At 42.7% G+C, this 14,782-nt stretch overlaps 1 protein-coding gene across 3 annotated transcripts in view; it reads right to left on the reverse strand.

The window, feature by feature from the left end:
- ATP6V1A (ATPase H+ transporting V1 subunit A) overlaps positions 1-14,782 on the reverse strand; it is a 31,064-nt gene that overhangs the window by 2,596 nt on the left and 13,686 nt on the right. For all 3 annotated transcript variants that reach the window (XM_030471973.1, XM_030471975.1, XM_030471974.1), the window contains exons 3-14: positions 13,951-14,079; positions 12,258-12,472; positions 11,443-11,580; positions 10,780-10,931; positions 9,793-9,955; positions 7,946-8,054; positions 7,030-7,152; positions 6,827-6,941; positions 5,653-5,716; positions 4,696-4,899; positions 2,886-2,980; positions 1,551-1,722 (exon numbers count right to left, since the gene is read on the reverse strand). In XM_030471973.1, the coding sequence (XP_030327833.1) occupies positions 1,551-1,722; positions 2,886-2,980; positions 4,696-4,899; positions 5,653-5,716; positions 6,827-6,941; positions 7,030-7,152; positions 7,946-8,054; positions 9,793-9,955; positions 10,780-10,931; positions 11,443-11,580; positions 12,258-12,472; positions 13,951-14,079 (1,679 nt within the window). The remainder of the gene's footprint in view (positions 1-1,550; positions 1,723-2,885; positions 2,981-4,695; positions 4,900-5,652; positions 5,717-6,826; positions 6,942-7,029; positions 7,153-7,945; positions 8,055-9,792; positions 9,956-10,779; positions 10,932-11,442; positions 11,581-12,257; positions 12,473-13,950; positions 14,080-14,782) is intronic.

Below are 14,782 nucleotides of genomic sequence, written 5' to 3' on the forward strand. Positions count from 1 at the left end.
TATCCCCAAACCACTGTGACTCAGAAATGCTCTGTCGTACTTTCTGGGGTGCATCCCCTCTTAAGTGCAAGAGTTACTTTGCCATCATTTGGAGGTCACTTGGTTCCAATTAAAATCTTATTGTGCAATCATAAGCTCAAACCCATCCTTGCACAGCTTCATTTTCTCAGAATACTTTTAATGAAAGACAAAGGCAAAAAATGTAACAAGGCCTTCCTGTGAGAAGCAGTAACTGCTGGGCTCTGAAACCTGCTCAATGTCTTCAGCGTTCCCCTCTCAGCACTACATTTCTCTGGGCCAGTGCAGCTCTCGGGAAACACAGAGGACTTACATGTGTGGATGCAATCCTCCTTCATTGTCTCTCCAAAGCACACAGACTGCAGGATGCAGGGCATTTAAATTTTCGTGCCATTTAGACTGTTACCCAGGAAATGTAATTTTCCTTTCATAACTACTCCTGCATCAAGGGCCAGCTCCTCTTGACATGTATTCACACCCTGGCTTCCCTTTTTCAGTCCACCATTCTGCTGTATGCCAGATGTCTTCTGGTGGCCAGGGTTTGTAAAAAGTGTCTTACTTCCTCTATCTCTATATAACCAGTTCTCAAAGAAACTCATGCTCGTAAGTGTATCTTGTTATGTTCTTGATGCTTTGAGAATATATACCAGGGATCTGCTTACTGCAGAAACAAGCCAAAGAAATAAAAAACCTGCAGGAACAGAATCCACTGGCACACCAGAACACTTAAATTTAACATAATTTTATCCTAGGGTACTCGTTCTTGAAAGATTTGCAATGATGACTTTTATGAGTTATAGCAGAGTAAGCATTACTCTTCACAGAGAATATTCCTTAGCTACTTTAAGATCAGTTTCTTAGCTTCTTTAACATCAGTCAGCATCGCAGGTTACTGTCCTACCAGGAGCTGCTACACCAGCATGCTCTGGATGAGTTTTAGGAAAGCTGTACCCTAAGAAGTTACCCAGAGCAGGTGCTCCAAGACACTTGTTTTCCCTTTAGCCCATGTTGAAGTTACTCCTCCCTTCCCCTCCTCCTAGTTACCTGCCTTAAGTCCTGAAGCCAAACACAGCACACGTCGTGTTACTGCAGGAGACTAGCATTCGTTTCCTTAACTTCCATTTAAGAGTATGCTGTCAACATTTCTATCATTCACTTTTTAGCACATTCCTGGATTTAAACTTGAGGCTGCTTTTATCTGCTAATTCTCCTTAGAACATGGTATGATTTTTTACACAAGTTTATCACAAACCCCCTCAAACAAACAGGAGAGGTGCTTGTACTAGTACCACGATACATGTAACATAGAAGAGACTCTCCAAGGTGGGAGTGCTGAGGCTCTGAAGCCAGCATCACCTGCCTGGCTTCCACACTGACCATTCCCATGCTCACAAACTAAAACCAGTTCTTAAGTGCATTCACAAAGTCTCTGTTCATAGGTCTTTATCTGAGGCAACTGATGACCACCTTTACCTTCCAGAGGCACTGGGAGCTCACAAAAAGCAGTGCAACCCAGTTCCTTCCAAACATACCTTGAACTTCATGGAGGTAAGTCTGTAGAGGATCTCGCTCATGTTCTCTCGGATGATGGACCACGTGATCTTATTGTCACTCTGGGCTGTGGTTTCTACAGCACGGCGTGCCATGTCATAGAATGCAATCATATTGGAAAGCATTCCCACTGTTTTGTAGAAAGGGCAGAACCTGGTGGGACAGGAAAGGATTGGTCAGGCATCTTGTCACAATTAACAGGACTTTGCTCCTGCCTTCACAACTCTGAGTCCTCACCTGACAGAAGGAGTGCTAGCCTGCTTCACTCCAGGCATTTTGAATATGTGCTGTCACAGACACGTTTTTAAATAAGCAAATCATAGGCTAAGACAATCGTCCTGGAGGGAGGTTTCTGAAGCAGCACCCAAACACTGGGCAAAACAGGAGAGAACAGGAACCATGGCTGTAGAAAGTCTCACTTTTCAATTTGTGCCAATGCTAACAAGAAAGGGAAAACACCAGAGCAGCCAACGGAATTCCTCCTTCCTGTTTTGTCCATCATGGGAGCAGGCTTCCTCCAAGCAGCCTGGGATGACCTGACAGCTCTGCAATATTCTTTGCTCACAGGAAAAGAAGTGTTTCTATGACAAGAGCACTCCACACACAAAAAACCTCCATTTTTAATGGGTGGATGACTGCCACAGAAAGTGCCTCATTATTATTTACACCTTGCATCATTCTACTTCCTGTGCTTCCCTATCACATACCAGCATGCTTGCCCTAGTAACCTAATCAAAGGCATGCACTGCTACAGAATGATGGACAGCTACATTTTTAGTGATGAAGTATTGAAGATCTCCTGATCTACCTGAGCAGGGGAGTGAGACGAAGTACAAAAGGCCCCTCTGTCAGGCTCTTAAAAACCACAAACATAGCATAGAAAGCAGCAAAGCAGACAGGAGTTAATATCACACTTGGGAAAAAAATCCAGTATTTTTTTTTATGGATCCAGTTTACTCAGGAATTATGCAACCGTAACTGAAAGCAGATTCTCGCAATCTCCCATGTATTGCCAGAATAATCAGGAAGACTTTGGATGTCGTCTCTGAAAATAAAGTGCTCCTCCTCAGGAGGATACGCTATTGCAGAAACACTGGTTAACTGAACAACAGATAGGGACCTGAGAAACTCAAAGGGTGTGACTGTATTTGGGAAAGATCTGCATGCCTTGGGTAAGACAAAGTGAATACACTGTTCAGTGGCTTACCTAAGCCCAGCTCTTCCGTTTGCATGCTGAGTGCAATTTCCAAGTACAATAGCTAGCTAAATGCAGACTACACAAGACTAAGAGGGTAGAACGGCCACGCAGATCTCACCTGTCATAAGGTGTATAACCATTCTGTTGCAAGAAGTCATCTTTTATCAGCTTGGCAACCTCCAAGGTAATTTTATCTGTTTCTGCCAAGGAAGCCTAGAAAAGTAAGGCACGCTGTTAGTTTAGTACTCCACTCCATGAGGACATGATGTGTCCTGGCCAAGAACCAGTATCTTTCAATATCTGTTTTCTTCCAACCCTCTTAAGATGGCTTTCAGCAGAATTCTGTCTTTGGGGCATTTCTCACTCCCTGCTCTCTCCTCTAGGCCAGCCAATTTCATTGATTGCCAAATTAAGATGGGCCAAACAGTCACTAAGTCTATCTGATGATAAACAATGGAAAGGAAGTTTCCTTTAATATAATGGAAAAGCCACCAGATAGAAAACACACATGGCTTTGCTACAAGGTACGTTGCAACATCACCTTCCTACATAAAGAGATCAATTCATTTTTACCTTCCTGAATCTTTATGTCCATGGAAGAAAAACTAGATCTCAGTAAGTAATCATAAAGATTTGATACTAGCCTCCACTTTCCCTGTCTGGCATCCAAGAAAAGCAAAGGAGTTAATGACAATGCCTGTCATACTCCATGGGACAGCCACAACCCTGCTGCACACTGCTGCTCTTGGCACCACAGGTCACTCTCCTCTGCCTTCACTGTCCTTTCGCTGAAGGGGGCACAGGAAACTTGGACCTTCTTTCATGAGGAGACTAACAGAAATCAGAGCTAATAAGAAAAAAAATAAAAAGTATCTGATTGTTTTTCCACAATTCCCCCTTTCTAAATGTTGGTTGCACTTGTTGGCCAAGCCCAGGCTGAAAGAAACTGTTAAAGGTACCATCTTTAAGATCAAGATCAACAGTTCCAGTACTTCTATCATGGGAGTAATGCCTTGTTACAAGCACTGGCTTATCAATATCCTTTCCACACCAAGGAACTGATTCTACCCTGCTCTGTAAACTAGTCTTTTAGAACATGGTTTTGCAAATAGAAAACTGCAGAAGACTCCAAGATCACATTTGCTTTTCTTCAAAGACACATCTAGAGAGCTCTGCTAGGCAAGAGCTGGTGAAGGCCTCATCTTGGATGGGCTGGATCATCAGTGAATAGGGAGAGCACCAGGAGAAAACTCCCTCCAAATAACTATAGTTAATACAAGATCACACACACCGTTATGACCCTGTAAATCAGCACAGTTCACCCAAACCTCATGGGATTAAGTTACTGTCAAGTATGTACTGGGCGCCTGTCAGTTACTGTGTTTACAGTGCTAAGCTGAAACATAAGAGTTTCCACTAGGTCCCTTTTTTGAGAGTTCTCAAGGGAAATATTCCTGCCCAAGTTCAGCTTTCTCTCCAAAACAGTGAAGCAAATGAAGGAAATTAAAGAATGCCAGTAAAGTGGAGCCATATGTCCTGTCACAGGTTTCCAGAGGGACTAGGGAATCACCAGGTCTCAGAAAAGGCAGGCATTGCTTCTGTTTCTTACAGGCCAGCTTGTAAATGCCAACACCTCTGTTCTGCAGCTGGCAACATGGCTTCTAGTAAACTGTAACCCTTCAGGTGACTTCAACAGTAAAGATCAGTTTGTGTCATTTCTCTTGCAAAATTACTACTGTAAGTTACAGCAAAGGGTGTTTCAGCAGAACAAGAACATTGAAGCAAGAAGCTTCTTAACTCTTGGATGGTCTGCAACATAATTTTACATTAGAAAAGTAGCATCAAGCCAAGGTTCATCCAAAAAACTCTTTGTCATTAGAAGTCAAAAAGGAAGAAAGTTGGAAAGTTCCTCAGAGCTGGTTACTCACCTTCCCCACAAGCTGCACAATCTCTGCAAGATCCTCTTCCTCCTGTAGGATCTCTTTGGCTTTTGTCCTGAGAGGGACAAACTCTGTAAAATGCTTGTCATAGTACTCGTCCAGGGCACGTGTGTATTTGCTGTAACTGATCAGCCAGTTGACGGAGGGGAAGTGCTTGCGTTGTGCCAGCTTCTTATCCAGGCCCCAGAAAACCTGGCAGAAACCAGAGAGATCAACCAGTGTTCCAAATAAAAAATGAACCAAAAATAATTGAAGGCAATAATAAATAAGTACAGCAAGCAAGTTTGCGCAAGGGCAATATTTCAAAGGCTATCACAAATGAGAGCTTCAGAGAGAAGAAAGCCTTCCTTATGTTAACTATAGCAGCGACTTTCAAACACACTTCTCAAGAAAGGATGTACCTTCTAAACTGGGTTCAGACTTACTCATCTTGAGACTCCTCATGAGGAAGAAGTCAGCCACTACAATGTCAATGCTGGAGTCTAATTAAGCGGGGACCTATCAGATGTAACTCCTTTTCCCTAAACAGGGCTGCAATCATTTGCAAGATATTCTTCTGCCAGTCAGCTGCTCTGAGGACTTTTTTGTGGTTTCAATGCACCTATTAAGAGTGATTCACTTTCCATCTCAGCTAAGAGCAGCCACATTTGAAGTGCAGCTCAGTGGACAGCAATCAGGAAGCATATAGATATTCCTGAGCAGATGGCATTGGAAGGAATTGCTGCCTTCACTTCATCTTCCAAAGGGATCTCAAAACACATCAGTTCAGAGACCATCTCACACGGTCACCTTTTACACTGTTAGAACATTTTGCAAAGCATCCTACAAAGCTGCCTGTGCCAAATCAAAGCTCTCACACCCCTGCCACTGGCACAAATGCACTGAAGCATGATAATTTTGGGATCAACAAAGTGGATGGAAGAGCTAAAACATTGCGGGACATACCTGAACAATGCCCAGCGTAGCAGATGTGACAGGATCAGAGAAGTCACCACCTGGGGGAGACACACTGAGCAGGAAGAGATAAGGAAGAATCATCAGAGTTGCTTTCACAGTTTAAACAGAAGTACTGAACATGTGAGGCTGCACAGCTCAGTTATCACAGAAAACACAAAAGTCAACACGATTTCAAGTAACAGATCACAAGCTTCCACTGCAGAAAGTGTTTGATGCATACCCACACAGGTGTTGTATCAAATACACCAGGAAATACAGTTGTATCAGTGACTGACTGACAGTATCAAGGTGTGATTTCAGTCACTTTAGCTCCAGGAAGTAACTCCAGCTTGGATTATCAAACCTAACTCCATGAGAACAGATTCAGCAAGTGTGCTGGTAGAATACTGAGAGACAGTGCAATGATTATTTTACAGAAACCAGTATCCCAATTTGAAATTATTTGAGATATTCACCTATACAATAACCATTTCAATTTCATTTGGGCTTGACACCCTAATAAATGCCTCATCAGAGAGAAAATAATTAACATCTGACTCAAAAGCACAATTCATTTGTGTATGGATGTTGTGGGCAGTGGAACTAAGCAGAGCAAAAAATGGACTCTACATGTTCTTACAGATGCTGGAGCATCTCCTCAAAACACGTGGTGCGAACTTCACTTGCCCACAGTAAGATATACAAATCAATGTCACCTATAAGAATGTCTGGGTACCACAAGCCCATGGGAGCTTGAGATGTGCTGCTCCACGTAGTTCTACTCTATTTAACCAAGAGAATCACGACTCATCATGCCCCCAAGCGCACACACTGCTGCTCTAATTGCCCCTTCTTTCCTGCTCTGAGCATGGTTTGACATACTTTTCAGTGTCAGCTCTAATGACATTCTTCCCTGAGCCATTTGCTCCAATTGCTCAAGTGACTGCAAGTCTGCACCTCACAGAACTACCTGTCCACATTCATTCCTTCTGCCCCCACACATCATTTAGCTGCAGCTCTGGGTGAACAGAGACTAAATATCTACCTACTCAACCACATATTTTTAGTTCTGCAGCTGCACAGAGCAATAAGACTTTTTTTGTCTGAAAAATAGGTACTTTGAGATACAGAAACACAGAGGAAGAGCTGCAGCCAACGCAAAGCAAAGCAATGCAACACTCACGCTCCAACAATGCTGACGCTGCCTTCTCTTTCGGGATTCCCCAGGCACTTCACTCTGCCAGCTCGCTCATAGAAGGAGGCTAGACGGGCACCAAGGTAGGCTGGATAACCACTGTCTGCAAACATCAACGCACAGAAATGGAGTCAAAGGCTCAGAGTTTAAAGGATGCTTTTACAAGACTAGACTGAGAAAAGGCTACTCACCAGCTGGCATTTCAGCCAGCCGCCCGGAGATCTCTCGGAGGGCCTCAGCCCATCGGGAAGTGGAGTCTGCCATCATACTGACATGATAGCCCATGTCCCGGAAATACTCAGACAGGGTGATTCCTAGACCAAAGACAACAGCGTGCTCAGCATAAGGTTCAGAAAGGAATTCTATGCTTTCATGTTGTCACCAAGATGCAAATAAGCCAAGTTATCTAAGTTCACATTTGGATGGAAACAGACACTGGAAGTTAATTCTTTCTTCCCACTGAATCATGTCCTTGCTGTCTTTTTATTTCTTCTCTCTCTTCCCATTTTCACTTATGAACCACTCTGGCTCATCTTACATTCCCATGTATCTCTTTGAAGAGACATGACAATGTCACTGATGTCACTCCCTGCCTCACTGAAACCATGAACAAAGCCTCTTATTGTAAAATGTCTTCTTCCCTTTCAAACTACCAGAATACAACAGTGAGAAAAGGTCATGTTTTATCTTAATGATCTGACAAGTTTTCATAACAAAGAACGTAAAAAAGCGCTCTAAGAGGCTGCAAAGGAAAGCAGACTAGCCTGTCAACTCAGAGACTCCTAATCCTGCCCAGTAAGTGGCTGTACTTGTCAGCAAAACACTCTTCATAAACAAAAGCTCACATAACTAAAGCATGCAGACAAACCTACATGAGAGCTGGTGCAGTACATTCACCTTATAAACAAAATTTACTCAATATTCAAAAATCATAACTATATACGAATTCAATTAAGATACTAGGGCTTCATGCAGGCAAGGTCCAAAAGGGTTGACTTCCGCAACTAAACAAGTTTCTTGGTGCTGACCACCTCAGGAACTGGAAACGCTGCAGCATGATGGCTTGCCCTACACACACAGCCTTTTCCAGCCTCCTGTAAATCTTACCCGTATAGATAGAGGCTTCTCTGGCAGCCACAGGCATGTTGGAGGTATTTGCTACCAGAGCTGTTCTCTTCATGATGCTTTCTACTTTGCCATCAACTTCCATTGTTAGCTAAAATGCAAGAAAAGAAAAATAATGTAACAGTAGCAAGGTGTTTGTTGTTTTTTTGTGGGGTTTCTGGTTTTTACAGTATTACTCCCTTTAAATCAGGATCCTCTCCTCACAGCTACTCTACCAAGAGCAGAGACTAGAGGATACTATGCTGGTTTGCCTCCCAGATTGCACACAGCTTAACTCTTTAACACATTGCCTCATCTCATCTTCTGCAACTGGCGAATCTCTATTGATCCCATTCAAATAAATAATGACAAATCCAATGCATCAGGAAGTTCATTATCCTCTCTTAGCTTACTAAGCTGGAAGATCCAAAAAGTTGTATCCTTCACCTCTATCCTAAGACTGTTAAGAATCAGAGAGCTTTTTTTCCCCATTGTCCTGGGTTCACCTATAGCAGTCATTTTTCTCCTTCTTAGTAGCTGGTGCAGTGCTGTGTTTTTGACTTTCAGCCTGGGAACAACACTGGTAACACACCGATGGTTTTAGTTGTTGCTAAGTAATGTTTACTCTGATCAAGGACTTTCTCAGTCTCATGCTCTGCCAGGGAGGAGGGGAAGCTGGAAGGAGGCAGAGACAGGACACCTGACCGAAACTGGCCAAAGGGGTATTCGATACCACCGCGCATCATGCCCAGTATATAAACTGGGGGGACTTACCCAGAAGGCCCAGATCACTGGTTGGGTTGGGCTGGGTATCGGTCGGCGGGTGGTGAGCAGTTGTATCCTCTCCCCTTGTTACTTCCCTTATCATTATTGTTACTGGTAGTAGCAATAGTGGTTTTGTATTATACCTTAGTTACTGGACTGCTCTCATCTCAACCCGTGGGACTTACATTCTTTCGATTCTCCTTCCCATCCCTCTGGGAGTGGGAGGAGGAAGAAGTGGGGGAGTGAGTGAGCAGCTGCGTGGTTCTGAGTTACTGGCTGGGCTTAAACCATCACACCCATCTAAAATGATCCAAGTTTGTCTTTGACAACTGCATATTAAACCACATGCATAAGCCCAGTGAAACCTCATAAACACCTGAACAGAATGCATATCCTGACATTTGTATAGAATTCCACTTATGAATACACTGGGATTTATCTTTTTTCATGGCCACCTCATCTTGACTTTCCCATCTCGTAACTAACCAACAGATCCAAGCCCTTTACCCCTTATTTCTGACAGTGGAGTTTCCCTAACAGTTCAGACTATCTGGCTTCTTTCCCATATTTTACAGAAGAACACTCCACAACTAATTCACTAACATATAACAACAGGTAGAAGGATTAGTAAACCCATTGCTTTTTTTTGTTTGTTTTGTTTTAACCAGGCATTTTCTCCTTCCTTCAGAAGGCATTCCAAAGCCTCAAATGTCACACTATTATCTGGTAACCATTTGTATCACCACCCTGCACCCTACAAATACAAATGCTGCATTCGCTATGCATGGTTAAGTTAGAAAAGTTAGAGACGTTACCAGCGAAAGATAAGGTGCTTGCAACTGTGTCTTTCTTGGCTTTATTTTAAAGCAAGTTAGAAGGTACACCCAAAAACTAGTCCAGATATTTACTGAGGGGCCACTGAAATAATTCCTGAATGAGCCAAAAGGGATTTCTGCTACTACAGCTAGAACTTACAGCAGGGAGGCAAGAAGGTCATTTTGAGTCACTCTGCCAATATAGTACGTTATTCAGTTACAATACCACTACAATAGCAAGTTTAGTCTCCATGAATTCTCCATACTAACCTCAGGGAAATCTCTCAGTACTTCAGACATTTCATTTCCTCGTTCTCCACAGCCTACATAAATGATGACATCACTGTTGGAGTATTTTGAGAGAGACTGAGAAATCACAGTCTTCCCACAACCGAATGCCCCGGGAATTGCTGTTGTACCCCCTTGCACACACCTGAAGAAAGAAAAAGGACTCTGATTTGCAAGGAACAAGAAACCAGCTCTATCATATCTTAAAATATGTTTCCCAATAAACTCCTTAATTAAACGCAGAGTGACAGGAGCCACATTCAGTGTTGTGGGTGAGAAACGCAGAGGTATTTCACTAAACCAAAAGACTGAGGGAATAAACCATCCTTTTCTTCTACTGCCCTTGAAGTACATGAGTTACACTGGTAAAACAGCTAGACCTTCAGGCTTGAAACACAGCAGTTTTCACGGCTGGAAGCACCAACAGAATGCAAATGCTAAGAACAGAACAGTACTTAGCTGTACCTGATAAGAATAAGCAGCATATTTTAGGACCCAAATTACTGAATTCAGTGTCTTCGAAGTTAGCTGCTTAAATAAGCATTTTGTGCTACAGTTACATGCAACAGTTTCTGTAAGTGGTGACCCCATAATTGTTGGGAACTGTGAATCCTCAAGACCATGGAAAGCAATCCTACTGATGTGTTCAAATGGAGGCATCAAGCTTGAAAGTTCTAGCCTTTCTGTAGGCTTGGCACGATTAGGTTAAGTTTATGCTTGTCCATTCTTTTCTAGATTAATGCACTAGAACGATCTTGTTAAACTTCTCCTCCTTTTTCCACTAGTAGGATCTCTTGCCAAATACAGAAATATGATGAATTCAGCTGAATATTTTTTGAGATTATGCTGTGAATACACAGTGAAAGCTTGGGGTCTGTTTGCCCATAAAAAAAAATTAAGGCCTCTTCCCTCTGATTCCCCCCAAAAAAGAGATTTCTTACATACTAGAAAAGAAGAAGCAGTACTTACGGGAAGAGGGCATCCAGGACCCGCTGGCCAGTTAATAAAGGATGATTGGCTGGTAACTTCTCAGTAACAGGACGGACCTGACGTACAGGCCAGACCTGGACCATAGTGAACTTCTCCTTCACACCTTCAAACTCCAGCTCTAAGACAACATCCTAACAGACAGCACCAGACATCTGAAGTAAGCAAACAGCTGCAGTGGACCAGCATACAAATTCTTGTCTCAACTACTCTGCACAACTAGGTCTTTGACACCACCACCAACTTCTCAGAACTTCAATATGCTATCACCCCTTCTCGAGGGAAGGCTCTTTCCCATATCATATTTACAATGCTACTAAGGGAAAAAGAAGTGTAAGACAAAGCTTCAACTAAAAATATGCTTCTAAAGACCAAATGAATTTTACATATTCATAAGATAGTGTAGATCCCCACAGAGGTCAGCAAACGTGGCATACCCAAGTGCCACTGGGAAACCATATACAGAATATAACTGCACAAGATAATCATGTAATCCCTGCAGGCAGGTCAGCAGAGGTGATCATTAACTCAGACACTTTGTTGCATGAAACACTTTCTAGTTGTCATCATGCAGAACAGAAAGAGTACATAAATCCTATGAGAGAGACATGGAATATATCAGCAACTGTTGTTTGGGAGACTTACTGAAGTGTCATAGTTTCCTGGCGGAGCAATGTATGTAACTGTACCCCTGTTCCGTGGAGGCAGCATGATTTTGTGTTTGATAAGGGAGTTTTCACTCACAATACCATAAATATCTCCACCAGTGATGTGGCTGCCAACCTGGAATCAGAACAGGTGTATTAGTCATAAGCAAGAACTCTGGCTTTAAAAAAGAACCTTAACAAAGGAACTATAGCTATTAAGTCTAGCACTGTGATTACTCCCTTTGTAAATGCATTGTTAGAGCACAGTAGCCCATTTGCACACATCATTAAACTAACACATTGCTAGCAACATTATCTGGGTTCAGATGCCTTTCAAGGCTCAGACAGTAGCAATTACTGACTGATGCAAGGAATCTTCCTCATTTCTTGTACACCTCTCAGTCTAATGTGTCAAGTAGAGAAAGAATAGCATATGCTAACCTGCAGGCTTGGAAAAAAGATGCCACCAAGGGCTAAAGCCATGACATTTTCCAGCTCTAAGGCTACCTTCATTTGCAAAATATGCAAAATATGCCGCAGTCATTCCTTTTGCTTAGTGCAATTCCATGAGCTTCTTTCTTTACAGTTTTGCAAATACATTAAAACTTTGGAAGTTTCTCAGATGCAGCAGCAACACACCATAAGTCACATCGAGTAACTTTTGGTGGTCCCCATCCAAGCTCATACATCACTACCACCTCCCAACACAAACTGCATCAACCATAGCTTCCAGCAGCCCCAGACCTGGCACTCTGCTCCAGCCCTAACCTCTGGGGGTTGAGGAGCAAGGGGGGAAGGCTTGTCAGAACCTACCCGCAGATTCTTTGAAGGTGTGAATTCCCATTTGATATCTCGGCTCAAAGCTGACACGTTGACACCTCTAGGGATATAGATACTTTTGGTCAGAGTGCTGATGTCCGAGAGAGGCCTCTGGATACCATCAAAAATAGCTCCCATGATGCCAGGCCCTAGTTCCACTGACAGGGGTTTGCCAGTACGGAGTACAGGATCTCCTACAGAGACACCAGCTAAAGATTTGCTGAGGAAAAGTTCATCCAGAGCAAGGGAAAGAAGGTACCACATTCACAACTTCATCATCTAGAACCTCCTTTCTGACTCTAAGGTAATATTTTTATTACTGTGTTACCCATCATCCTTTGAGAAGCATGTATGCTTTATACTCAAATCAAGCTGAAATTGCTAAAGCAACAAAGCTGCTCATTCTAGGGGTAAATACCCTGCTTCACGATCATTAGTTCAAGTTAACTGTATGGATGAGTTTGCTGGAGTGCCAGGCAGCAGCAGGACAAAACATCAAGCATTTCTTACATCTTCAAACCTAGAAAACAGGTTTGATTGTTAAAGTCAGACAATGTTATGAAATATATAGATTTTTGTTTGCTAGAGAGCACAACTGTTTTGATCTTGAGCCTTGCACAGCCTTTTTGACAGCAGTCTAATTTTAAAGGAAGTTTGTCCAAGACCAGCATTATTTCCCTCCTTTCTAGTATTAAGTTGTCCAGTCTATGCACTATCTAACTCCAAAGATGCACAATGGACTCCTGTGCAAAGGGCCAGCAGCCTGGCAAAAGGCCCTGCTAGAATATAAAAGAAAACCCCAAAACCCTATGCAAGGATGAAGAGATTAAATGCAAGCTGACTTCAGAGAGCCCTATGGCAGACTCCTCTCATGAGGAACCTAAGAGTAAACTATACTCAAACTTGTTCCATGTACCATTGGAAGGCTACTAGGTATTACAATGATGATGCCATCTAAAATGATAAATCATTAGGTACAGAGAGGAGCTAGTCACCAGTTTACCATCCAGCTCCTCAGAACAAAGCTTTGGGAGCCAGCACAGGTTTTTTGCTAGCCTCTACAGATAGAGAGAGCCAACTCTTAAGTTTAAAAGAATACAAGGGGAAAAAAAAAGTCTGGCTTCAAGTTTTGTGACTTCTTTTCTGACATTCTCTCATCTATGTGTAATAGAAAATATATTTTACATTAACTAGATTTTTAGGATACATGCTGTGCTCTAGCTGGACCAAGATTCTGTAAGCACACTGCAGAAGCAAAAATGTAATCCATTATGTCTGGCAAAGTACTCTGCCCAGAAGGCAGCAACCTGCCCTCTTATACAAGCATAGTTTTCAAAAGCAAAGAAAATAGATGCAACAAATACTGCTTGCTAATTTTGCCATTTATAGTTAACATTTGTCAGACAACTTCCTTAAGAATGAGCTCTACTATTTAAAATTAAGTTAAATTCTAAGGTACACATTATTTGATTTCCACTTGAAATCTCCTCGGCACACAGCCGGGCAAGACAAGATTTACCTCAGACCCAGCAGCATTTATCAAGGATGTGCAGAACAGATGTCTTGCTGGCACTGGAAGTACCCAGCGCTGGTCCCACTCAGCTTTGGTCATTGTCTTCACCCTCATCACCCCTGTGCTCTGGACTGAGCAGTCTGGCAGGCCCAGAGGGATCAGTGGAAAGGATACATGTTTCTTCATACACCTGAACAGTTGCCAAATCACCTTCCAGTCGGATGATCTCTCCCACCAGTTCACTGTGGCCTACTCGTACCAGTTCATACATAGCAGCGCCTGCCATGTTGCACGCCGTGACCACTGGAAGAGACAGGTGAGTTGTTTTCCTATAGCTCAGGAAATTTACCCATCAGAAGTTAGTAAGAACTGCACAGCATAAGCCTGGGATTCACTCAAATCAGAACTGCATTCTTAGTTTCACAAAAGGGGTAAGTTGGCTGCCACAAATCCTGATATTTCTAGTTTAAAAGATGGAAGTTTCCTTATACTTTTTACACTGCTCCTTCATGCTCAGTAAGAGGACAGTATCAGAATGTAGTAGGTCACGGACAATTCATGCCATCATCTCTTATGTGTCTTGACAGATGGTGAATGTTTAGAGTTTTAGAGACACAGTGACCTTTGACAGACAAGTTACATAGACGCTGCTCCCTTTCAGTGAGGTAGGCCACACTCCCAGCTGACCAAATTAAAACATACAGCAAAATTGATACCTGACAGTTTCATAAACCTGTGGCTGGGGACCAGCATTCTCAAGTCACTCAAACTTCTGTTTACCTTGGTAGCATTTGGATGCTCACATAACAATCTATTTCCATGCGTAGATGAAGCCAAGGTGCCTGCTAAAGGCAATACATACCCTGTATGTAGAGTGGCAGATGCCTACAAAGCTTTTAAGGAAACACTATTTTGCTATTTTGTAGAAAAGTGGTATGAGGGCACTTAACTTGCAACAGATGAAGACTGTTCTACAGCATCTTTTGGGCCTTAAACCTCCTACTGT

Source organism: Strigops habroptila, chromosome 2, assembly GCF_004027225.2.
Source record: "Strigops habroptila isolate Jane chromosome 2, bStrHab1.2.pri, whole genome shotgun sequence".
NCBI classification, from domain to species: domain Eukaryota; kingdom Metazoa; phylum Chordata; class Aves; order Psittaciformes; family Psittacidae; genus Strigops; species Strigops habroptila.